Source organism: Sparus aurata, chromosome 22 (assembly GCF_900880675.1).
Source record: "Sparus aurata chromosome 22, fSpaAur1.1, whole genome shotgun sequence".
Classification (NCBI taxonomy): Eukaryota; Metazoa; Chordata; class Actinopteri; order Spariformes; family Sparidae; genus Sparus; species Sparus aurata.
Genome location: NC_044208.1, coordinates 16,701,316 through 16,727,274, shown reverse-complemented (window position 1 = coordinate 16,727,274; position 25,959 = coordinate 16,701,316). Strand labels below are relative to the sequence as shown.

At 43.0% G+C, this 25,959-nt stretch overlaps 2 protein-coding genes across 5 annotated transcripts in view; both read left to right on the top strand.

Moving 5' to 3' along the window:
* The window catches only part of LOC115574128 (rho-associated protein kinase 2-like), a 36,069-nt gene extending 23,590 nt beyond the window's left edge, over nucleotides 1-12,479 (top strand). The window contains exons 18-34 of one of the 4 annotated variants that reach the window (XR_003982423.1): nucleotides 338-498; nucleotides 1,619-1,803; nucleotides 2,009-2,078; nucleotides 2,245-2,348; nucleotides 2,581-2,767; nucleotides 3,084-3,177; nucleotides 3,478-3,572; nucleotides 3,863-4,051; nucleotides 5,516-5,684; nucleotides 5,954-6,169; nucleotides 6,748-6,815; nucleotides 6,934-7,022; nucleotides 7,317-7,395; nucleotides 7,514-7,781; nucleotides 7,928-8,204; nucleotides 9,187-9,277; nucleotides 11,065-12,479. Coding sequence is in view for 3 of the 4 variants with exons in the window: in XM_030405383.1 (XP_030261243.1) it covers nucleotides 338-498; nucleotides 1,619-1,803; nucleotides 2,009-2,078; nucleotides 2,245-2,348; nucleotides 2,581-2,767; nucleotides 3,084-3,177; nucleotides 3,478-3,572; nucleotides 3,863-4,051; nucleotides 5,516-5,684; nucleotides 5,954-6,169; nucleotides 6,748-6,815; nucleotides 6,934-7,022; nucleotides 7,317-7,395; nucleotides 7,514-7,781; nucleotides 7,928-8,204; nucleotides 9,480-9,576 (2,348 nt within the window). In the remaining variant the exon portion in view is untranslated. Of the gene's footprint in view, nucleotides 1-337; nucleotides 499-1,618; nucleotides 1,804-2,008; nucleotides 2,079-2,244; nucleotides 2,349-2,580; nucleotides 2,768-3,083; nucleotides 3,178-3,477; nucleotides 3,573-3,862; nucleotides 4,052-5,515; nucleotides 5,685-5,953; nucleotides 6,170-6,747; nucleotides 6,816-6,933; nucleotides 7,023-7,316; nucleotides 7,396-7,513; nucleotides 7,782-7,927; nucleotides 8,205-9,186; nucleotides 9,278-9,479; nucleotides 9,603-11,064 lie in introns of all 4 variants that reach the window. The other 3 variants (XM_030405383.1, XM_030405386.1, XM_030405384.1) reach the window with 3 other exon arrangements.
* A 2,180-nt stretch (nucleotides 12,480-14,659) lies between these two features.
* Nucleotides 14,660-19,158, top strand: LOC115574594 (slit homolog 1 protein-like). The gene is made up of 3 exons (XM_030406227.1): nucleotides 14,660-15,699; nucleotides 17,838-17,899; nucleotides 17,994-19,158. The coding sequence occupies exons 1-3, from the start codon at nucleotides 14,677-14,679 to the stop codon at nucleotides 19,021-19,023; spliced, it is 2,115 nt and encodes a 704-aa protein (XP_030262087.1). The 5' UTR covers nucleotides 14,660-14,676; the 3' UTR covers nucleotides 19,024-19,158.
* Nucleotides 19,159-25,959: the final 6,801 nt, after the last annotated feature.

The following is a 25,959-nucleotide window of genomic DNA, read 5'->3' as shown; positions in this document are numbered from 1 at the left end:
GCATGTTTTCAAGAGTTTAAACAGTATTTCCCTGAGCTCAGTCATCACTGATACTGGGATATGAGACCCGAAAGAGCACAAGTATTATCATGAAAGTCAGCCTCTTTTGAAAGAAACGAGATTGAAAAAGATTAAGTGCTGATTGATGCAGTAGACCTCGGTCAAATTATTCAGATTTGTGTCCTGTGTCCTGCGTCGGTGCAGCCAGCAATTTTTATCTGTTCCTCCATTGAGTTTCATCCAAAGGGAAAAATTGTTTTGTCAATACTGTGAACAATTGGTCCGGATTTCGATCGCCCCCCCTCATGGCGTCTCTCGGTTGTTTTGTTGCGTCCAGAGATGGAGTGCACCCTGCATGAGGAGCGCAGCCTGAAGCTGCAGGTGGAGGAGAAGCTGCTGCAGCTGGAGAAGGACCACTCCATGCTGGACTGTGACTACAATCAGGCGCAGCACAAACTGGACGAGCTGCAGGTGCAGAAGGAGAAACTCTCTGAAGAGGTGATGCTCCAACAATCAGTTCATTAATCAATAGAAAATAGATTTTTATACTCAATTTGATTTGAAGTTATAGTAATGCTTTATGATTAGAAGAGTGTGTGTTTTGTGTCAGTGTGTTTGCTGATGCTCTGCACAGTGTGTGTGTGGTTGACAGTAGACGGGAGGAAAAGAGCGAGGGCAGACTGTCTATGAGTTAACAGACCGCTGACGGCGTCGTTCTCTACGACAGATAATAAATAAAAGTATGAAGCGCATTGCCAAAAATAGTACGGCGGCCGTTAACATACCAATGTAAACTATTTGTGTGGGAAACACTGCAGTCTGACAGTAAACATGTTCATGCTGACAATAATGCAGAAATCAAAACCTATAATAGTCTTATCAACATATAATTATGTTATTGAGCATTTTCTAAGGACTTATCAAGGCTTTATTACTATTGTTGAGGTAATGCGCTACAAAGTCATTAATTTTTGTTTCATTTGTACTTGGCAGTGTTGGGAAGGCCAGCCTCTCTGAGCTGTTTTATTTTGAGGCAGTAATAGCTTACTCCCTGTGCCGCCTTGATTGTCCTCGGCGTGCAATTTCAGCCTCGTTCTTGCCGTGACATTTTTCCTTCCAGTGCTATTAGGGCTGGTTTTCACCAACTTTGCTGTCGGCTTTGCAGTATTAACGAGCAGGATCTTGTGGATGTCCTCCTTTTTAACGTTGCGTAAAGTTACTTGGCAATTACGTGACAGTACATCTCTGGCAGTGTGCTCTGTAATGCAACAGTAATGCAGTGAATTACTGCTACAGGGAGTAAGTAAGTAAAGAGTAATGTTGACTACATTAACTACCCCTGCACTACTTGTGACCTATTAACTATGGCTTATTACAAGGACCTTAATATAAAGCATCACCTCACATTTTCTTATATCACAGATTCAGGTTTCTTAAGCAGTAAGAAGATGATGCCTCTGCTTCTGGGACTTTGCGATGCCCATTTGTTCCTTATTTTTAGACTAATGACTAATCCATAATGACAGTAATCATTAGTTGCAGCACCGACTAACCCTTTGTTACTTCAGCTTGAATTGTCCCCACTGCCACCGCTGAAAACGCTTGCATGTTCGTGCAGGTAAGGACCCTGAACCAGCGTCTGGAGCAGGAGATCCACAAGCGGACTCTGAGCCAGAGCGAGCTGAAGATCCAGAACCAGCAGGTGTCGGTGCTCCGCTCGTCAGAGAAACAGCTCAAACAGGAGCTCAACCACCTGCTGGACCTGAAGCAGGTCCTGGAGAAACAGAACCAGGAGCTACGCAGGTCAAACACACACACACACACACACACACACACTTACATATTAATATATTTAACATAAACACACAGGGCAGTTGAGTTTGTTGTGATAGTGTTGACAAATTGCTGTAGAGAACCTCATTCATCGTATCTGATTGGAGGAAAGTGCTTGGGCTCTGTGGGTAGTTGGCCAGGAGCGACGATTGACAGATTGTTGGTGGTGTTCCAGGGAGAAGCAGGAGGCGGGCGGCCAGCTGAAAGAACTGAAGGACCAGCTGGAGGCAGAACAGTATTTCACGGTAATTCTCACAAACAATTGTCCTTCTTTTGTGCACCTTAGACGCTAAAATATTTGAAGCTCAGCAACAGACTAGCACACATTAAAATATCCAGTGTATGAGTGGAGAGGGAGTCTACTTTCCGGCCTCCATCAATTAATTGAGTCTCCCACTGTCCTCCTGCAAGACCCTTTACAAGACGCAGATCCGTGAGCTGAAGGACGAGTGTGATGAGAAGAACAAACTGCGCAAAGAAGCGCAGCAGCGACTGGCAGAATATGAGGAGGAGAGGTAACTGTTCACTCGTCTGTTCTCACGACTTCATTCCCAGTCCAAACACTATAACAAGAGATGCTGCAGCACAAACATGACCTCTGATTTGTTTCGAACAACATAGAAAACACAAAAAAAGACAAGAAGATGAAACCGAAAGAAAACTATTGAATCCCGTGTAAGTCAAGAAGATGCAAAGAGAAAATTTATTGATATACTGATAACCGTTCTCTCGCTCCTCCCTGCGCAGGGATTCCCTGACGAACCAGCTGGAGGCCAGTTTGACCAAGGCGGACTCTGAGCAGCTGGCTCGCTCCATCGCGGAGGAGCAGTACTCCGACCTGGAGAAGGAGAAGATCATGAAGGAGCTGGAGATCAAAGACATGATGGCGAGACACAAACAGGAGCTCGGCGACAAGGAGGCCACCATCAGCTCGGTGAGACCAGTTTGAGTGGATCAGACGCAGGAAGTTGGTCAGCCAAGATGAGGGGCTTTTTCTGTTTGTATCTAAGGAAATCCTGCTGAATTTTCTTGTTAACATCCAGCGTTACTCACCAAACAGCAACGTTATTGTCCTTGAGGTCGAGCAAGTGGGTTAAATTTATTTCCATACTCATAACAAAAGTATTTATAAAGAGTAGCGGTGGTAAAATTGACCCTGATGTGACAAAAACACTGATTTACTTCTTCAAATATGTTGTATAAATCAAGTGTGTATGGATGAGACTCACCTCTACTCTGACTCTTCACAGCTGGAAGAGTCCAATCGCACTCTGACGGAGGATGTGGCCAACCTGGCCAGTGAAAAAGAGGAGCTCAACAACCAGCTGAAAGAAATGCAGCAACGTGAGTGTGATTTTTCTTTTCTTTTCTTTTTTTTTTTTAGTTAATGAGCACCATGGAAATAGGACAGATTTCTACAGGGATGACATTTCCCTCAGTCCTGGAAAATGTGTTAAAAAGCTCTCACACATCAGGATGATTTATAGGGAGAAGGCTGTGAAAGTCCCGTGAAAAAGCAGCCGCGAGTCGCTCCACCGGCGGGCAGAACATCCATTTTTAAAAACAGCACTATAAGTTGAGGATTACTTCTGTAAAAGTTGTGTATGAGCCCTGAATTAATTCTCGTCTCTGCTATTTATACAGAGTTACAGAAAGCCAAGGAGGAGGAGAAGCACATGAACTCACTCAAAGTGTCCTTTGAAAGGCAGCTGCAGAATGAGAGGACACTAAAAATTCAGGTGTGTGTCTGGCTGCCCACACAGGTCTGGAAACCCTGGAAGTTTTTTATACAGTCTTACTTTTTTTTTTCCCGCAGACGTCTGTTATGTCACATCATCTGTTGTTGAGAGTAATGCTGAGCTGCAGGCTCGTGTTGAACTCCGGGCAAAATCACTGAGATGTGAAACAAGTTTTAGAAAATCTATGCCGCAGCAGCATTGATATTCCTGCTGCGCGCACTGAATTCAGATTTATCTCAAGAAGATCTCTGTAAAGCTTGCTTCGCTGTGTTTTTTTTTTCACCTCCCAGGCTGTCAACAAGCTTGCTGAGGTGATGAACAGGAGGGAGACAGTGCGGGGAGGCCACAGAGGCACCGGCACCGAGGTGCACAGGAAGGAGAAGGAGAACAGGAAGCTGCAGCTGGAGCTGAGAGCCGAGAAGGAGAAGCTGAACAGCACCATCATCAAATACCAGAGAGAGATGACAGAGATGCAGGCGGTCAGTACGGCGACACTGCAATACGGGCAAATCGACAAAAGGCTTACCGTATATACTGCCACGTTTATGTGGTTTTGAAAGATTTAGCTGGAAATCAGTCGGCTAATGAAAAGCCATTAAAGCTTTTGTTTAACATAAATTGAAAACTGAAATGATTAAAATGCACCATTCAGTTATTTGAAAGCCTGACAATTCTTGCAAATATGGCAGACAACTTTATAGATGCATTTAGAACAGGCAGCCCAACTGTTCCCTAGAGAGACAAAATCAAACACTTATTTTTCTGTATTTTTAAGATGCAGAATGGTTCTAAGATCCCAAATTCCCTGTGCAGAGTGTCAGACATTCTCAGACTATGAAACATAATTAATAATTACGGATCCGAAATAATTGTTCTTGTTTTTTTAAATGTACTTTTCTCCCTTCTAGAAACATCTGGCAGGATAAACAGAACCTTATACAGTTCTGTAAAATTGAATAACTGAATGTTGATAAAATAAATTAGTTATTAGTTATTACAAACAACTACAAGTAGAGGTTTGGAGGTTTAAGATCAAAGAGTACTGACACACTGTGGGATGTTAGATGATTTGTGCAGAAATAATAAGATTGTTCAGTGTAGGAGGAGAATTAGTCGACAGCAGAGGCCACACAATATGCACCATTTATCCTGAGAACATGCACAACAAGAAGATTTAGTCAATTATTATAGCCTGAGCAAATTCAAGTATTCTGTTCACTGTGCTTTTTATTAATTATAGCAGCCCAAGAAACTGAATTAATATTGTTACCTTTTTAGAATTTATCACTACAAATTCAAATCTTGAGGTGTTTGGGTTACAAAGATCTAATTTGAACTAATTTGAATTAATGTTGTATCAGGTTCTTTTATTTATTTAAACGCACTGCAAGCAACTTTTAACTGGTTATGGAACAGCCCCAGTTTTATTTATTTAATATTATACTTAGCTATATCTTGCTGTTGGGTTATTATGAAGACATAACGTTACTAGAGAATATTGATGATTAAATCATAAGCTCAACAAAAATGAAGAGTCAAATTGAGAATTTAATGCCACAAGGTGTATGTGCCCATACCGTCCACAGGGGGCGGCAGAATCAACAACAAACAGAAGTTGCTTGTAGTTGCTTTAAGTATTTAGCCATATTTCTGAAAAAAATCTTCTTTGATGGCAAAGAGAAACATAAAAAAAACATTGATGTGGAATTGCAAACAACCCAGATTTTAAGACAAAGTTATCATTTAACAGAGCCAATAGTATCATTTTATTTTGTATAACAATAATGTTTTCGTCATACTGCTCTGTGCCTGAAACCATATCCAAATTGCAACTGCGCTGGGACTTTGTTGCAATGAAGTTTAAGATGTTCAGCTCCTGTAGCTGTGTGCAGAAAGTGTTTAAAAACTGTGGTTTAAACTCTGTTTTAATGTCTGATACTCAGCTGATAGCAGAAGAGAACCAGGTGCGCCTGGAGCTGCAGATGGCGTTGGACAGTAAAGACAGCGATATCGAGCAGCTTCGTTGCCAGATCACCTCCCTGAGCGTTCACTCTCTGGACTCCACCAGCATCAGCAGTGGCAACGAGCTGGACATGGGTGAAGGATACCCAGGTAGATGAAGGATACTTAGTCCATCACTTAATGTCCTCTATGCCGTTACACATATTGAATTGCAACCAGTGAGCGAATACACATCTGCATGTACTTCCTGTGCTCCTCTTTATCCAGTCTCCATTCCTGAGTTCTTGCTGTTTCCTTTGTTTATACTTTGAGCCCCTTTTGTTTTCCAGGCCAATTGTTTTTGACCTTTTTCCTCTTTATGCTTCTTCCTTTTCCCCCCTCCTCATTTGACCTCTCTCCCTCTTCGGGGTCCGGCGCAGTGCGCATTACTCACTCCCACATGTCCGAATCAATGTCCTTCACCTACCAGCGCACACACAAATCCGTCTGCATCGACACCAGACCCAACCTTCACTCGGCTCACTCTCTCTTTGACTCTGACTCTGAGGATGAGGAAGAGTGTGACGGGCAGCTGGAGCAGGGCCAGCATCCCCTGGCCCTCACCTACGATCAGCCCGCTGAGGCTGAACCTGCAGGTGACCCTGCATGGAGGTTCAAACCAGGGATGGGGACAAAATACTGTTATTTCCAGAGAAATTATGGAGAAAAAAAAGCCTCAACCCTGGTTCAACCTTGCAAGTGTCAGCTAATCCCTCTACTCTGTTGACTCTATCCCTGCTGTGCTCTAATCTCTTTTAACGTTCACTAGACACAAGAATACTCACAGCTTGATCCCAGACTGCTTTCTTCAGATTTATTCCACTGCAGAGGATGTGGAGAAACTTTTTTCTCCAAGAGTGAAGTGTGTGTGTTGATATTACCAAAAGCTTCACATTTATAGCTCATTTTCCTCATCAGACACCTACCATATGATGCGCTGTAGACTCTTTATCTCTTATTCTACTGAAAAATCTTTTATTGAGGTCCAGTAGCTTCCTCTTGCCCTTTGGTTTAAGTGAGGAATCATTTCCTCTCCAAGTGGTGTCTTTTTCAGGAAAATGCCACCAAATGCTCAAAATGTCACGGTGTTCTTTTTTTTTTCTCGCATGATTAAAAGCTGCTCTCCTCTTTGTATTAACGTCTTCCTTTTTTGTCTTTTTTCGCTGCAAACTAGACTCCAGGCTGGAGGGCTGGATTTCACTTCCCACCAAGAACACAAAGCGGTTCGGCTGGGACAAAAAAGTAATGTGTCCACTGTTGTTTTCTCGTATCTAAACATTTGTTTTCTTTGTAAGCACCATTACTGCTGAGTCATTTCCCCTTCTAACCTTTCGGGCCTTGTTTCCCTTTTCCTTTTCAGTATATAGTTGTGAGCAGTAAGAAGATCCTGTTCTACAACAGCGAGCTGGACCGAGAGCAGGCTAACCCTTTCATGACCTTGGACATCGAGTGAGTCATTTCGAGCTGGGTTTGAACATTTAAAAGTACCAATAATTAATAAAATTGGGCTCCTAGTTGCCTAGTAACTACCAAGACTCAACAGCCATGATTTTGGCCCTGTGAGGCTTTGAGTTACATGCCAATGTCACCATGCTAACAAGCTCACAATGTCAGTGCTAACATGAACTTTAGCAGGTATAATGTTACGCTCAACATGAATATCAGCATAGCATTCATTTTAAGTATTTGTTACACTGACTACCCTTGATTTACTCTTAACTCTTCCATGTCTTCCTCCTACAGTAAGCTGTTTCACGTGCGACCTGTCACTCACACTGACGTGTACCGTGCGGATCCCAAAGAAATCCCAAGGATATTCCAGGTAATGTGTAAAGCACCTTCTCTTTTTGTCCTCTCTCCTGTCATTAAAAATGAGGTACGTCTTTTTAAACAATTTTTTCCTTAATAAAATTCGGTTTCCTTTCTTTTCTTTCTCCCAGATCCTGTACGCCAATGAAGGAGAGATCAAACGTGACCAGGAAGTCGTAGTGGAGCCCACGCCGTACGGTGACCGTCCGTCCTACATCAGCCACAAGGGCCACGAGTTCATCCTCACTCTCTACCACTTCCCCTCCAGCTGTGAGGCCTGCACTCGGCCCCTGTGGCACGTTTTCAAGCCGCCACCGGCCCTCGAGTGCCGCCGCTGCCACACCAAGTGCCACAAAGACCACCTGGACAAAAAGGAGGAAGTTATCGTGCCCTGCAGGGGTCAGTATGCTCATTCAAGACTTGAGAACTTCACTTGCATGGAAGCAGAAGTTTGTTCTCCAGAGTGAAATGTTAGACACATGTGTTTAAACAAAACTTTAACTTTACTCTGTTTGTGATCCATCTTAAATATCTTTCTCCGACAGTGAACTATGACATCTCCACTGCCAAAGAGCTGCTTCTGCTCACCAACTCTCCGGACGAGCAGCAGCGCTGGGTCAGCCACCTCCTCAAACGCATCCCGAGGAAACACCCGACGATGAGTCCTCCCGCTGCGATACAGAACACCCCCCATGAAGCAACGTCACGTTCCTCTCCACGCGTCTCTCCACATCCTTCACCCAGAAGTTCACCTCGTATGTCGGCCCATCGCGGGGCCATCAAGGTCCAGCCTAGCAGACAGCAGCCGTCAGGGAAGCCCAGGTGAGGATGGGGAAAGTTTTGCTGGAAAATCCAAGACATTTTGACATATTTTAATGCGAAATTTGTTTCTGTAGAGCAGTACTCTTTACATCTTTCATCCCTCTTGATCTTGAGCTCACTATGATGATGCTGACATGTAGGGCGAGTTTTCAGTTTTATTCAAACCACAAAATAATGTGTTTACATTGAGATGTGTTGGCAAAAAGGCAAAAGAAGCATACAGAAAAAAGATGCCTGCATACTGAAGAGTGCTTTCCAAAACAAAAGAAAACAGATTTAAAGAGTGGATCCATGACATTTCAACACCAAGACGTAATTTGAACTGAACTCTTTATTTGGGAGCGCCTTTTTAGTGTCCTTGCACCTTTTTTCTTAATTCAGTTTTTATCGTCCAACAAAAAATGTCTATGTTTTTGTTGTTAGGAAATTTGGCAATCAGGTACAAACAATTATAAGTTCCCTTTGCGCTGTGAATGGTCATTTTAAAGCCACGTCTTAGGGATTCTGGTTGTGGTGCAGCTTCTTTGTGTTTTCTCCCAATGTTCCATCGTCATTACATTTTGCCAGAGGGCCCCTTCTGAGTCATTGTCACAAGAGAATCTTATTTACTTCTTTTTGCAGTAGGAAACAACATCTGGGTGAAAAATCCGAGCTAATCCAACAGAAAAAATCAATCAATTTTTCTGTACAACGGTTGAAAGCCTCCATTAATTGCTGTTAATTTGTTGGTGATTGGTGATTATGATTAGTTTGAAGGAGCCCACAGCTTGATGTCGTGCTTTAAAAGAGATATCCTGATTGTTTTGCATGGGCTGGGCTGTATGCAGCTTTAATTCAGCGTCAGTAGCCGCCTAATTGAGCAGGAAATGGCACCAAACCATTACAGGAGTCACTAATTGTACCTGTCTTGTTTCCCTGTGATTGATTAAGACACTCAGAATTTGCTCTCTCAGCCCCAACCTAACTGGCTTTCATCCCTCAGCGCTGGCCCCATGCTCCGTATCATCCTCCACTGACCTTTGACCTCTCCACCTCTGACCTCACCTTTCTAACGTCTCTCATGCTGGGAGACTGTAAGTAGCAGAGCTTGTTTTTTGTGCCATGTCCGCCCCCCTGTAATGCCGTGCTGCTGTGTCCACTAACCGTCCCCTCATCGTAACAAGCACTCAGTGAACTGCTCACAGCTCTGTGCTGCCCCCAGGTGAACCTGCCACGTATTGCCCCTGAGGTCAATAAAGCACTAAAAGGAATCCACCTCACACTTACTGTTTTCAGATTGCTTGATTTTGGCCTGAAAGACTGGAGTTGGGCGTTGGATGATGTCGATAATGATGATGATGATGATGATGATGATGATCATTTGTTCTTCTGAAGGAAGTGAAAGAGGGTGGACAGAGGGTAACTGGACCTCTGCATGTGCTGGTTTGCAGTTAGTAGAAGGTCTTAATGTGGCCAGAGGCATGTTGTGTTTGTGTGATTTTGTTTAATTTCCAGCTGAGTTGAAAACATGAACTTGTTTTTACAAAAAAAGTTTGACAGCTTGGAAAATATGCTCGCTGCACATGTTTAATGCACAAGAAGCAGACAGATTTGGGATTAATCTGCATGTTTGCCAGAAGTAAAATATTAAAGTTTTAGTTTTAGGGGTTAATGGGAATACTCTTATACGCTATCTTGACTTTGAGTGTTATGTGAGGAGATCAATGGCAGGCCTATTCAACTGCCTTTTTAGAACAGCCAATAAGGCCTTTTACATGCCCTTTGTCTGACCTGTCACTCACAACTGAAATGTGCTAAACGATGCACTTTTTTATTTTTCTTTGTTTTGTTGTTTTTCACAATTGAAAAAGAAAAACTGACAATGCCCCTTTTTAATCTTAGACCTAGGTTGTCAGTTTGGTTCTTATAAATTCTCTCTGTTTAAATAGCCAGGTTTAAAACACTTTGTATTTTTGTACCTTGTCAGAGATATAACTGTATGAAAGATAAAAGGGGCAGAATGATGTTATTAAAGAGCTGCATTCAGCCAACCAGCACCTGTTGAATAGGTCTGCTGTATATTAAAAACATGAAGCTACACTTAGCAGACGGTTAGCTTAGCATAATAGATGGAAGCAGAGGAAACAGCTAGCCTGACTAATATGCCTTTCCCCCCCTTTTTTCTGGTATTTATGCTAACCTAAGCTAATTGCCCGCTTGCTGTAGCTTTAAATACCATATTTACTATACAGGCCTTTTGTTCAACATGACTGTTTAATCTTGATTTAAGTATTTTCATAAGAACAAGGACACAATGGACCATATATGTGAAGCAAAAAACGTTCTTGTATGTCGAAAATATGAACTCCAGTTTCCAGGATTATTGAAATGTTTGCTTGCACTTGAGCTCATGAATATCTTTACCTTTTTATATAAGTGCTGCACATGTGCAACTCTCAACAGAGATGCGAAGGAAACAGGATAACTCCCTCCTGAGCTACTACCTTCATCCGCTATGTTAAAAAGCAATGTGTTTTATTCTTTTTTCTTTTTGCTAGATTTATTCACCCAACATGGTATTTTACTTGACCCGGGCAATCCTCGCTGTTGAGCCCTGCAGGCATGAGAATCGAGTCGTGAAAGCGAATAAGCATATTTTCTAAAATGTGCTACAATATTTAAATTCTTGCAAAAAAAATGCAGACCAGTATTATTCCCATATCTGTCTGCTCTTTGTGCATGTCACTCGTGCATTGTGTGGAAAGCTTCCTTGTATAATATGTGTGGATTTTGTGTGGGTGTGCCTTTTTGAAGTCCAGCCATCCTTGTTGGTGCCATCGCAGGTTTTCATATCATTTTCTTTCTCTCCTTCTCTTCACAGTTAACCCTGGCTGATCAAAGATGTGTATTTTCATCTTTGCGGATTAATGACCACAGTCTGGACGCAGTGCCTACATGTGTTTTCTTTTTTTTTCGGGGAAGTAGACTGAAAAAAAATAATAAAAGGAGAAAGTCTAATCATGGACAGAGACGATTGCAGAGACTGGCTGTCGTCATGAGAACTGGGACTGTCTTTGTCATTGTAACAAGAGGAGAAATGCGCCGTATTCATCTGAAAGCCTCAGCTGCCTTATTTTGTAACCATCATAACAAAAACATGGACATTTTATTCTGTCAGATTCAGTGACTCACATGGATGTGTGTGTGTGTGTGTGTGTGTGAAGTGTTAGGCATGTGTGTGAACATTTGTACATAGGTTAAAGAGGTCTGTGTATTGTAGCACAGAAAGTGTTTCTTATAGTATGTGATTGTTTTTATTTTTATGGATATAAGTCAGCAGCACATTATACGGTATCTGCTTGTCCTGTAAATGAATACAGTTTTAACAAATCATCATGATTTTTGGACATATTTTGTCTCACAATTACAAGATAACACAGAATAATGTGAATTGAACAGTGTTTTCTCACCATTCATGACAAATTTAAATAAAATCTGTTACTCTGACGGTGAATAAACCACTTTTCATTCATTGTTTCAAAATCTGATATGTCTCGATGTATTGCCGTGAAGGAGCTTTCGGGCTGGTGTAGATGTTGCATCAAAAGCAGAAGACAGGCGGGGGTGATGAAATATGTAAGAAGAGAATCAATTGCAGTGAGTTTTTGCTTGGGTTTTGACATTTTGGGGAAGCTTTTCTGAATCGGATTTCACCACATAGATCATTGAGGTCAAATTCACTTTTTAACTGGTTTGCTTTCTTGAAGGAAGTTAGAATGGAAGATTGATACCACTAGTTTTAAAGGTCCCATATTTAACTGTTTTTCATCAAATTCACACAGCTGTCAAAGGTCCAACAACACTATTCGAAAAGTATTGCCGCAAACCCATCCGTGGTCCTGAATTTCAGCTGTCTAAAAGTCGTTTAAGTGAGCTCTACTGAGAGCAGGCTGTTTCTGTGCCTGCACCTTTATTAAAACTATAGAATAAGTTTTACACGTCGTAATGCTCCAAAAACCCATCCGTTTCTTCAGACTGTCCAGTGCTGCAGCTCTGTATCCCCCCTTTGTCTGAAATGCTCTGTTTTAGCGCCTGTCTTTCAACCTGCCTCGCAAAAACCCAGTCTGCTCTGATTGGTCAGCTCACAAACACCTTAGCCAGCATCACTAATGACAACAGTGCAGGTGTGCTAAATCGATTCTTGCATGCCAAACTAGCTGATAAATTATGCAAATGTATGACATTGTGATGAAGTGTGATACCACAAAGTAATGGTATTAAAAGTGGGACTACTGATGAGGCATTCAGGAGCAGTGTTTTTTGTGGGAGACAGGAGTTTCTGTTGGTGTGGACTTCGACCTTTTTGTTAACTTTTAATATCCTTTACATACAACGGACAGATGCAAGAAAAAAAGATGATCTGATCCCAATTATTTTAAGGTGAACTTATTACAATTAGCAGTAAATTATATGCAGTGTTCACTGATTAGTTACACTAAAGTGACAAAACCAAAAGCCGAATGAGATTAATATGGAGTCTTTATTATGACATTACATATTGTTACATACGCATACATGTTATAGGAACATGCTTCAGAGGTGTAACATCTGACTACAGTGTATTTTAGGAGACTTTGAATTACACCAGAATAGTCCGTCTCTATCTTGCGAGTGCATGTGGAGTGAGTGGGCTTGACTGAAATAAATCTTTCAGAGCAGCCTAAAGCCAACTGGCACTCATCATACATAATGCAATAGTTCATCATGTTGCCCATCTGCTAAAATCGTATTTCATACTGCCGGTCTAATCCATTCCCGCTATCAGCCGTGTGACTGTATATCCTGGTTAAATAACCATGAAACCTGCTGTACCTGCCTGCTGCGACCTCAGGGAGGCACACAGCCTTCTGCTGCTGCCTCTCCTCCTCCTCGCTGATAAACCTGCAGATTTCAACTCTAATTTTTTTAAGTTACATTTATAAAAGAGTGTTTCTTGTGGTGGCAGTCAGTTTATTATTATGCTGTACTAAAGATGAATGCACCAGTACTGATGATATAATAATGTAATACATAATCGTAAAACATCCACAGGGGAATCTTTTTTGCATTGTAAGTACAATAACAGCCTCTTCGCTCTCTCACTCTCTCACTCTCTCACTCTCTTCAACTTTACATGCAAGCTTGTGTACTATGTTCAGAATGGAGGCTAATGTCGCGGGCTGGTTACCTATTTAAGTTTCACTTAATTATTAAGTGAGCTTAGGGGAAGAAGGAGGGAGGGGGAAGAAATGCAAAATAGTTTTATTGTTGCATTGTAGCCTTCAGTCTGTGTTCTAGCACACCTGTGAGCACTGTTCAATATTTGTTTTAATCATTATGTCACATTGAAAACTGTGATGACCCATAATACAGCTTTCATTGTTTGTGAATTCATTTGTATTCTTCAATATAGGTCATATTCAGACTTTTTATTTTGTATCAGTTAGTGCTGATTTGGGGGCATTTTTGGGGCTTAAATGATCAAATATTGTAGTGGAGTAATATTTGCCTAATATTTGCAGTGACATGGAAACAAAACATTGAAAAAACTCAGGTAAAGTAAAAGTATCTCAATCTTATTTGAGTACAGTAGTGTACATGTACTAAGTTACATTCCTTCATGACTACGTTTACACAAGTAAAGGGTATTAATGTTTCCTCCATCATTCCTGTGACAACAACACATTTCTCCTTTGGTTATGTACAATCCACACAAACTACAAAATGAGGCCTTTATTGAACTGTTCATCAAAATGTTTTAACTTATACTGCTGAACAACTACGTATTACAACTTAAAACTTTAACATGTTTCACCTCGTGAGTTGGCGTGAACTTGTGCATTTTTCTTACGATTCATTTAACTTCCACAAAAATAAATCAAATTTATGTAATGTTGAACTGGTGATCGTGCAGTTTTACCTCTCTCTCACTGCTCTCTCCCTCCCACTCTCCTTCTGTTTCCCCACATTTGAAAAAAAAATAAAAAAAGTTTTTTTTTTTTTCACTCAGTGAAAAAAAGAACCCATCACACAATAAAACCTCTTGAGCTCACAGTAACACTTCAACACTGTATTTGAGAATCAGCAACCTTTAACAGAACTAGTTTTTTATTCAATAACACATAAACTAAGTTTTTCAGGTCTTGTACATTCCCTGCAGGTTCGAGTCACACAGTCTGTTGCAACTGGCTGTCCTTGACGAATGACTGTGCTGTGACGGGTCCTTGTTTACTCAATAAGTAATGCTTAGATTGGGGGATTGTGCTCCCCAAATGACTCAGAAATTTGCGAGCGAACACTGCTGCGAGTCTGGCTAGTAGTCATCCGACTGGAAAACAACAGTAAGTTTTAATTTGCTGAACATCGTGTGCATGAACTGGAAATTATTGATTTGTGGGGATGAAATACTATTTAAGTCCTTGCAAGCTTTCTGATGTCTCATTTTAAATTCTCCATGTCCTCTTCGTCTTGTGTTCTAGTTATGAAGTCCTGGTGTGCTCTTGCTTTCCTCTGGTTGGTATATCTTTGCCATGGCGCTCTGTCCTGCCCGGCACTTTGCAAATGCTACCACAGGAGAGCTGAGGTGGTCTGTAACGAGGTTCCCCTGACAGAGTTCCCCTCCGAGGGTCTCCTGGAGAACACCACCCTGCTGACCATCCAGTTCACAAACATCACCTCCATCTCAGAGCAGCAGTTAAACGCCACACCCCTGCTGAAAGGGCTCCACCTGTACAGCAACCACCTGCAGAGCCTCCCCTCAGATCTCCTCAGAGGTGTCCCTCTGCTCGACACTTTGGATCTCACAGACAACAAACTGTCTGAGCTGCCTGCAGACGTCTTCAGCCACGCTCCCCTTGTCAACTTAGTGCTGAAGAACAATCAGATTGTGAAAGCCGATGCTGAGTGGCTTCCTGATAACAGCACTGTCACCTGGTTGGACTTATCTGGGAACCGCTTAATGAAAATCCCAGCTGCTCTGCTTCAGAAGCTGCCCCAGCTGGAGAATCTGGACCTTTCCAACAACCACCTGGAGGCGATCACCGCCGATGCTTTCAGTGCACTGGCCAAACTCGAGAGGCTAAACCTGCAAAACAACAAGCTGGACACCCTGGATGCATCTCTACTCCAGAGCACCCAGAACCTCATCTATCTGTTCCTCTCTCGCAATAAACTCAACAAACTCCCCGAAAACCTTTTCCAGGAGCTCACTCAGCTCAAAGCCCTGAGTCTGGAAGACAACCAGCTGAGGCACATCCCTGCCGGTCTGCTGGACTCTCTGAACTCCCTGGACGAGGAGGGGCTGGACCTGTCCGCCAACCCCTGGCTGTGTGATGGGAAGATAGAGTACCTGTGGAGGTGGCTTCAGAAGAACCAGAAGAAGGTGTTCCTGCCAGAGACAATCCTATGTGCTGGGCCGCCGGCTCTGAGAGGGCGCTCAATGATGTCACTGACAGACAGTGAACTAAACCTTCAGTCTTAACATTGTCCGTAAAACTTGTTATAATCTGATATGTGCTCAGTTCAGCCTGTGACAGCTGTCTTACTTTTCAATCATGAAACATTCCATCAATGTACAGTAATGTCAATGTATAATTAAATATAGTAGAAGAGCCTTTAAAAGTTTGTGTTTATTTTTTTGCACTCCAGTTGCAGATTAAACATGTTGTTAAAAGAATAGTTTGGAAGTGTGGGCAATAACAACATTTCATGTCACTACCATGCTGTTCAGTGTACGACATTGTCTTACCAAGCATCAAAATATGCTTAAAGGTGCAATATGTAAGAATTGGCCACCTGTCAAATTCTTTCTCCACACAAACAGTGGGCAGCACATCACCAGGGTAATAATAATAATATTAATAATAATTCATTTATTTTATATAGCGCTTTTCAATGACCCAAAGTCGCTTACAGAGGTAAAGACACAAAAAGATAATAAACACAAAGCACAACAGAGAACAGAAGCAATGGTGGAGTGTAAGATAGATGGCGTTGTTACAGACAAACAGACAAAACAGGTACAACAGCTGTCTAAAAGGTGGCAGGGATGGATTGAAGAGGGGTGGAGGGCTGAATGGGTGAGGAGGGTAGAAGGAGAGTGTAGAGGGGCAGGTCAAAGGGAGAGGGCAGGAATGAAGGTAGTTATGGGTAGGGGAGGTCGTAAGCTTGGGAAAAGAGGTGGAAAGTGAGGGAGAGTCGCGGACTGGTTGGGGGAGAGAATTCCAGAGTTGGGGTGCTGTTCTGGCGAAGGCTCTGTCTCCGAAGGTTTTGAGTCTGGATGGTGGTACGGTTAGAGTGAGAGTGGAGGAGGATCGGAGGGCTCGGGAGGGGCGATGGGGGATAAGGAGGTCAGACAGGTAGGGTGGGGTCAGGTGATGGAGAGCCTTAAAGGTCAGGAGGAGTATTTTGAAATCGATGCGTTGCAGTGGAGAGTGGAGAGAACGGGGGGTGATGTGTTCACGGGACCGGGTGTGAGTAAGGAGGCGAGCAGCAGAGTTTTGGACCATTTGGAGTCTATGGAGGGAATGAGAGGTAATGCCAGTGAGGAGGGAGTTGCAATAGTCAAGACGTGAGGAGATGAAGGCGTGGATAAGGGATTCAGCAGCAGGGGGGGGAGGCAGTGTCTGATTTTGGCGATGCGGCGGAGGTGGAAATAGGAGGTCTTGACAATGGAGTTGACATGGGGATCAAAGGAGAGGGTGGGGTCCAGGATAACGCCAAGATTGCGTTCCAGGGGGGAAGGAGAGATGGTCGAGCTGTCAATGGTGAGTGAGATGGGTCCAGTTTTGTTGAGAGTGGATTTGGTGCCAATGAGGAGGACCTCTGTTTTGTCACTGTTGAGTTAACCACTAACTGCTGCTAACTGGATCTGCCATTAGCTAGTTCGCTCAGTTAGCCGTGCAGCTAGCGGGCCAGACCTGGAGCTCAGGGGCCAGGAGGTTGTTGGAGTTTACATCGCTAGCACATGAGATTTGGAGTGGGACAGGATTGGGCTAGCTGGTTAGCATGCTAATGTCAGTAGCTATTTCTGCAATATTAAAAAGATGTCATCACATCAAAACTGTTACTTCTTCACTTTAGTACAGCACCTTAGTGCACTCTTTAACTTTTTTTTCTGCCCCACAAACATCCTGAGTCCGCCGCTCTTATAAATGAGCTTTAAGATGGCTGGAGTCAGGCCGACAGTCTCCCCTTGTTTTCCGTCTTTATGCTGGGCTAAGCTAAGCTAAGCTATAAAGTGTGTTGGCTGTAGATCCACATTCAAATGATGGAAATTGTAGTAGTATCGATCTTCTCATGCGACTCTCAGCAAGAAAACTATTAATCATATTCCCCAAAACAGATTTCATGGACTTATAAGATGAAATCCAAACACAAGGAATATGTGAATAAGACGTATCATCTATTTAGAAATCACACTTGAAAAAACATACCATGCCATTGCACAATGACAAAAAAGAAAAGAAAATATCGATTTGTGTGAAGCAACATCTGTTCTGTTAGAAAAGTACAGGAACAAGTCACCACTCACAGGCTGATGAGCTGGTTTGTTTGCTTGGTACTGTTTGCCTCTTGCAACATTTTGTCCTGATTCACTGCTGGGAACAAATATAGTCAACACTTTATAAAACCAAGACTTTAACCAAACACAGGGGGAATTCCGCTGTGCCTTTCAGGTAGGATTATACATTTATGATCAGTTTCTTTTGCATTTTCTTGTTATCTTGAATGAATCTCTATCTTACAATGCCTCTATTTCCCTTTGTGCAGTGCTGTAAAGATGAACTTGGTACTTGGTACTCAGGTACTCCTGACTCTCACTGTGCTGGTTGAATGCCGCTACCAAAAAAGAGGCACCCACTCGTGCCCGGATCTGTGCTCCTGTTCGGGTGCAAAGGTGGTGTGTAGCCAAAGCTCACTCACACATTTCCCTGTGGATGGTTTGCCCTCCAACACCACTCGACTGTCCATCCAATCCACCAAGCTCAGCAATATCACAGCCGGTCATTTGAGTCTCGTGCCCCTTTTGAACAACCTCCAGCTGTATCACAACAACCTGTCGAGCCTCCCTTCAGATCTACTGAAGCACGTTCCTTACTTGAACACCTTGGATCTGACGGGAAATCGGCTGGTTCATCTCCCTCCCAACGTCTTTAGCCGTGCCTCACTTCGCAGTCTAGTGCTGAAGAACAACCTGATTGGAAAAGCAGAGGCCGAGTGGTTTCCTGACAACAGCAGCCTCACCTGGCTGGACATGTCTGGAAACCATATGGCAGGCGTACCCGCTGCTCTGCTTCACAGGCTGCCAGATCTGGAGACTCTAGACCTGAGTGACAACAACCTGCAAGACCTTCAACATGACGCCTTGAAGAACCTGCCCCACCTGGTGACACTGAATCTTGCCGGGAACAAACTAACCTCCCTAAATCCTGCAACCTTCGCCCACAACCTGAAACTATCCCAGCTGTTTCTTCAGCAGAATCAGCTCCGAGAGCTGCCAGGGACCCTCCTCCGGGGTCTCCAGCGTCTTGAACTTCTGCTGCTGGATCAGAATCAGCTGCAGCAACTGCCCTCAGGGCTGCTGGACAGCAGAAAGTCCTCTTTCAGCGTGATCTTAACAGGAAACCCCTGGGTGTGCGATGAGAAGATAGAGTACCTGTGGAAGTGGCTCTCCACCCATCGTCAAAATGTCTTCTTTTTGGAGGAGGTGACGTGTGAAGCACCTGAAGCTCTTAAACTGCGACAAGTGGTCTCTCTGACTGGCAGTGAGCTCGGACTTGACAAGATCAAAAATGAGTAATGAGGAGGTGGTATGGTGGAGTGGATATTTTCCTTTTACCCTCTAAATTTCTACTGAATCCTCCTGCCAAAGTGTAAATGATTCACATATAATTGTGTCAAAGGCTGAAATAAAACTTTACGATTCATTCTTTCACCCGGTTTCACTGCTTCCTTATGATCTCTCCATTGTTTGTGGATGTTGTCCAGCCCACTGGGTGGCGTAAGATACTCGATTCATTTTCCAAAGCCAATGAGCTGTGAGCAATGAGTGCGGGTCATTTAAGAACCAATTTACTCAGAAGATCCCAGCCAATAATTTTTTTTACAGTGAACCTCAGTGCTAACATATCTGATTAATCATGATATATATTTTCCTATAATCTCAAGTTAAATGAGTAGAATTCAAAGTTTGGTCAAACTGAACGAGGAGCACAAAAGATCAAAGTCCAAGACGCTGCGATTAAGAAAAGATATGTTCACTGGTGTCACATCCAAAGAGATTACAGCTTTCTATCCCTCCTCCCTTGATGTTTTTCTTTGTAGATTCTCACCATGGCTGCTGACTCCAACAGATCTGTCTCACTTGTTGTCGGTTGCGTCACAGATTGCAGCAGTGTTTCGGTCGTGCCTTTTTTTTTGTTTTTAATGATGTTGCGCATGTGGGAGTGCGTGGGCAGTGCAATGGCTGAGTCTCGCAGATGACCTCTTGTGGACGTGTTTAAATATCTCTCTGTCTTTCTATAAGTCTCCCTCTCTCTCTCTATTTCTTTCTTTCTCCCTTTTATATTTAGTGTGTGTGTGTGTGTGTGTGTGTGTACAGTTGCTGTCCTTAAGCCTTGATCACAGTGAGTGCACCCCAAATGTAAGTTATTACTCTCATAAAATATAAAATATCGCCTCCTTTAGAGGCTGTTACTTACGAAAATTAAACCTTGTTTGCAAAATGCTCCCCAAAGAGCTGATGGGAAAACTTCAGAGGGCTGATGTATGTCTTTCATTCTCCCCTTTTTTTCTGAAATTGTGTCCGGGAGGTTAAAGGCTCAGCAACTGTTGGTCCGAATCCTAATTTCCTCTTATGAGAGTTCCCTCTGGGTGGAAACATCTGTTCTGGGTAAAGTGAACAAAGACACTCTCCTCCACCTAAAACAACTGCTGCTGCTCTTTGCGCAGGACTTTTAATCTCCATCTGCTCCTGACTCCTCCGGGCCCTGATGCTCTGTGAGTGTGTAATTTATCCTCGGACAAATGAGAGCGAGGCTTCCCTCCTCAGATCAGTATGGAGGAATGGAGTCTGATCTCTGGCTCGCTGCCGTGCTGTCGGCTAACGATGACTGACTGACACTGAAATCTAAAGGTCATCTGCAGCCTTCTCTGACTTGGTGTTGTAATAACCGAGACGTAATCATGTTTGATAGCTGCTCGTTAGCACATAATAATGAACTAATCAGCCACCCTTGTTAACGCAACGTCATGTTGATCCGGCCTCAAAGCAGCACCGCTGGTGTTTTCACACTTTGGTTCTTGTGCAGTGTTTTGTTTTTAGGTGTTTGTGAGCTTTAAGTGCTACAGTGGCTTGATTTTATTACCTTTGGACCGAGCTAGGCTGTTTCCCCTGTTTCTTGTCTTCTGGCTGTAGTTGTATATTATACATATCACATAAATATGAGTGAAGTAACAATCTTCTCATCTAACTCTCCACCAGAAAAAAATGAATAAGTGTATTAGTCAAACTCCCGTTTTGTTTTGTGAGAGTCTTGTGATACTGTTTTTATATTGTAAACTGCTGCCTTGGCTTTAAAATCTGAATATAAAATGTTTTCATTCGCGGTCTTTCCGTATTTTTCCAATACACTCCTTGACTGCCTCCGTTTGTGAATAAGTGTCTCCGCAGGACGGTCGAAGCGAACATTACAAGCTGGAATACGATTAATCACAAAGAAAGAAAAATCCCAAGATGAAGTTTCCCCTCTAACCAGAGACACATCCATTAACAGACGCATCTGTTCACTCTGTTCTTCGACCTTGGTACTGCAGGTCACGCTCACCTCCTTACGCTGCGTGTGTTTGAGCTCAGGTTTGAAAGAAGAAAACGGGTGGACTCATTAAAAGCTCACCTGAAGGTGGGTGAGAGGAGCCACACTGCGGCTGCCTTCAGAAGCTTGAGGCCATTACCGATGCAAGCACTTAAGAACAGCAAAACACTCCCACTGAGCCCTTTATCAACCCTCCCACGTGTTTTTTTCAGTCAGAGTTGACAGGATGTTGTTTATGCCCTTAAATCGGTGCATGTTTGGGACCAGCATGCATTGCAGCACACAGCCCCTCACCTTGCATGTTTAATCAGTTTTCACCGCGAGTGGTTGGAGGTTGGTGAGTGTGGAGAAAACATCCCGGTGCCATGCATTAACCTGCATCTTCATTTATCATAATCCTACGTGCATTTTATTAATCCTGTTCCCCCGCGCTCATAAATCATCACTCTGTCTGACAACATAAACATGGAAAAAGGGACCGTGCTGCTGCCTCTTTGCATTATCTCATCATCGGCGAAGAGAACCGAGGCCGGGTTCCCACCCCCGACTGTATGATTGGTTGTTGTAAATGGCCTCTTGTGCTCTCCAGGGAAATGGGGCTATTAGGGGGCTCTTCCCAGATGGACGCCGTGTTTAACACCCGGCCACAAATCGAGGCTATTTTATTGCGGGAAATAAACGTTGCAATGGAGGCTCCCTGCGTGTCCCCAGGCGTAGAGACAGTAAACCGTACTGAAAACACATTAACCTCTGCCGTAATAATCAGATATTTATCCATCAAAATCTCCCATCGCACGTGACATCGCAGACAGAAGTGTGAGAAAACTTTGAAAGAAAAAAACTGCATCGGCCATGATGATCGACGTGACAACCCTAATGGCGACAAGATTAATGGAGGACACACAAAGCAGCAGCGGTGACGCATTTTTAAAAGAGGAGATGAGAGATGAGGCATCGTTTTTAACGGATGTTGCTCTATATTCTCAGCCAGATACTGCTGGTTGTTTGGGCTTAAGACCAGATAAAAATAACCTGATAAGACTGTGAGAGGGTTGGAAATTCAGCACAGAGGACAGAAAGGTGTCAGGTTTCTGTTTGGAGGGGCTGGTTCAAACAAATTACAATATACATGGTCTTTTACGTATTTTTTTAAGCTACAGTTCATGGTAACCTTAATAAGTTACTTTGCAGATTCAGGTTTATAATGCAAAATATAATCAACCAATACAGTAAATTATGTACTCTCACAGGGAAAGATAAGGGTCTGACACACCATCGGTGAGTATCTGTGGCTCTTTTTGCGCTGCTCCGTTGGCATTAGTTGGCCCTTTTCGGCAGCTTCATGGCTGATTTGGCTCGTAAGATCAGCGGTGGAGCCCATCAGACATATGAGCTGGTCTTTACGGTGTGTTCAAGTGCAGTGATTTTATGTTGTTTGACAGGCTAGGGGACAATTTACAAGCTGTCCAGTAGTCTATAAAGGAATCAACAGGCCAACATTTACCTGCTGCAAAATTAAAGCAGAATTCTGTAAAAATTGTCACTTTTTGAGATTTGGCATAACCCACTATCACCAAGCACAACACCTACACTGTCATAAATTCAAATCCCAGGTCTGTAACAACTTGCCATACTAAGGAAGGCGCTAACGATTACTCTAAGAGAGCCATTGTACATAACAAGTACATTTAATCTTGGTATTTTAGCCTTAATTTGATGGTGATGATGTGACTGAAACAGAACAAAATGAACAGTAATCAAACACTGTTGTATCAATTAAAGGAGCTGAATACTTCTTCCATCACTGGGATGTAATATTCTTGAAGTGACTGGCTCGTACGACATTTTGTCCAAACAAATCTGAGAGAAAATGTGCTGATTGCTGTTTTTAACGGCCACACTTATGAGGTGAAAAGCCTGCTTTCAAACACAGTGTCAAAATGCAATAATTGTTCTTTAATGGGGACGACGGTGAGCATTTTTAAAAAGGTAATGTTTCTGCAAGTTAACCTTTATGTGACAGTCAGTGTTGTGAGAAACAGGAAACATGCAACAAAGGTCCCTGAGGTTCTGGGCCACCCCACAGCGAGGGGGATTCACACGCTTTTGAAGTTTGTGATCCTTTAAGTGGCCGTGTGTTCTTGGATCATCTGCAGAACACACCTTCGGTAGTTGGAAATCCTATTCTACGGAAGAAATCCATATGACATATTCGACAGTGTGTTCAGTGTATTTTCCAGGGAAAGGATCCCATCGTTGTCAGGAAGGCAAATTGCTTTAGATTTTTTTTTTATGTCATTGTTTCGATACCAATAAAATTCAATTCAAAACAGCAGCATGAATAAACTAGAGGCAGGAAACAATCATATTTAAAAAGACAGCAGCAAGATGATTGGCTAACAGCGGAGGTGTGTCACTGTGCTGTTGTATTAGATGTGACCTGCTTGAGTGTATTGACTTGAACAAGATGTTGTCTAAAATCACTTATGAATTGAACTTTTGATTTGTGATTTCCATCCAGATCCATCGGTTTTGTTCCGCTGATCTGGGGTCGGTTCGTGGTGGCAGTAGGTCCACCAGGTGTATTTGCAGACATCCCTCACCTCTAGCAACACTTCAAGATGTGTCCTTTCAAAGGTTTAACACCAACAAGGAACGTCAAGACCACACACAAGCTCACACAAGAGAGTATTTTGGACTGATTACGCATGTAGGGCTACGGGTTAATGTGCAAAGACACACAAACATTTTTTGCGAGGAAGGCGACAAAGCCAAATGTAAATTGTGCGATACCACTTAACTTTGTCTTTCATTAGCCCGCCGTGAAGGAAACCCAACAGCTCTGATCGACTAATGACACGCTTTTAGCCTCTGAAAAAAAACACACACGCCCACAGATCATTTACTCTTCCACCAACTTCACCCATTCCCATCTGACTCTACACATCCACTTTCTCTAATTACTATGTAAATATTCCTCTGCTGCGAAGCTCTGTGTACAGATTTGATGAGGCTGCTGTTGGAGGGAAAATCTTTTTCTAGTAGACACTCAGTTCCTTCTCTGTCTTCGCTGCGTGATTTTTCTTGCCAGGGATGGCAGATTGATCCGCACATTTCCATCCATCTGTAATCACCCGCAGTGACCCACGCAGGGGACAAGCGAGGCCGAGGGAGTTTAATTACCTCCGAGCACAAAAGACAAGGACACAACATTTCATCACCGCTTGACGTCTAAATCTCCTCGACGACTCCTCGCATCCTCAGCCATAAGTTTTCACGTTGGCTCGCTAACATCCTTTCACACTGAGCTCATGTAGATTATCATCTGGCTCCGTCTGCCCAGAGGGGCTTTATGCGGCGCCTATAACAGACCTTTCACCTGTTGTTGGGGCGGGCAGCGTGGGGCGATGCGGAAACTTGTTCACGGCATGTAGAAACAAGGTCAAGGCCAGCCTGCTGCGGGGGAGATCATGTGTCGGGGATGAGTGTAGAGAGGCCAACTGTTTGTGAGGGTGGCCTGCAAGAAAAACAATGAGCATGAGCTGAGACATTCATCTAACCACTTATTGATTGGTGCATCGCTTAAGCTCCTGCTAAGATCTATGTTTAAGTCATCGATTACTCAGGAATGTCTGCGCATTAAATCCAGAGCCTGAGCCAATTAGCCTAGCTTAGCATTAAGACCGAGGCAGAGCGAATCAGCTAGCCTTGATCTTTACATGTGCCCATCGAATTTGATATTGGATTAGGCTCGATTCAATCATAGGGAGCTGTTGGGCCTTGGTGGAGGTTTGTACTCTACTGAGTACCAGTGTTGATAACACACCAAATCTAATTTGTTTGATCCGTACAAAAAGTTTAATTCATAACAACAGTTTACAGTTTTTTTTCCAAAATGTGAAACAATGTTACTTTTATTTAACTTCTCGGCCAGAAAGAAAACATCTGCATTTGTCAGTATTTAAGTCATATTTCTACACCATTTATTCCAAATGAGATTAATTTAAAAATGTTTTTAGTTCTTTAAGGTTTTATTGATAACATGCAGCCGCTAAATGAGGCAGAACATCTCTCCCCCCCAATCGTGTTCATGTTACAACATTGTTGTTGTTCGAATCATCTTCTCCCCTCAAGTGGTTGCCAGTTTGTTGTGCGAGCTAATGTTGCTAACGTTAGCTATGTTATCAAAATGACCTTTTTAATCTTCAGCCCACATGATCTCATCTCGTATATGTTGCTGTTTTGAGAGCAAAGCCTCGACATGGAGTTTTACTTTTGCAGCAACAATCAATCCTCCGCGTGTGTCTGTTTCATTTTTCACAAGATGGATATCGCCCCTTTGAATGAAACTTCACTCGGTGTGTCACATTAACCGGCGCTAGAGTCCCAAAATCCATTACAATGATGCAAAAGCTGTCACAGTTTGACATATGGAAGGTGCATGTTTGAGCGATTCCGTGACAGAGATAAATGTGTCGTCCCAGAGGAGGTATAAGTCTGACGACACCTTCACTAATTATTGTTTTTATGACCCTGCAGCCTTAAATTAATTGTAATCATTTTAACAATCCTCAGCGGGACAACGATGTTCCACTCCATTAAACGTCATTGTCTCTGGGTGAGATAATCAGCAGTGGCAAGTGCATCAGAGACCAGGTCAGATCTATCACTACCAGGCGTTTGGCCTCTCAAGGCCAATTTTCTTAATGAGATGTCCATATATTTATCAGCAGAAGTGACACAGGGCCACTGCAACATGGCTGATACAGTGGAATTTGCCCTTTGTGAGCCATTTTTGAAGTGGGGAGGGAGAAAACAGCTCAGACACTCAGCAGAACCAGGTCTTTATTATGCAGGCAGTGGTACACAGGAGAGCCGTTTATTTCTTTCATGTGCTGCTGTTTATAACCTTCTAATTAAAT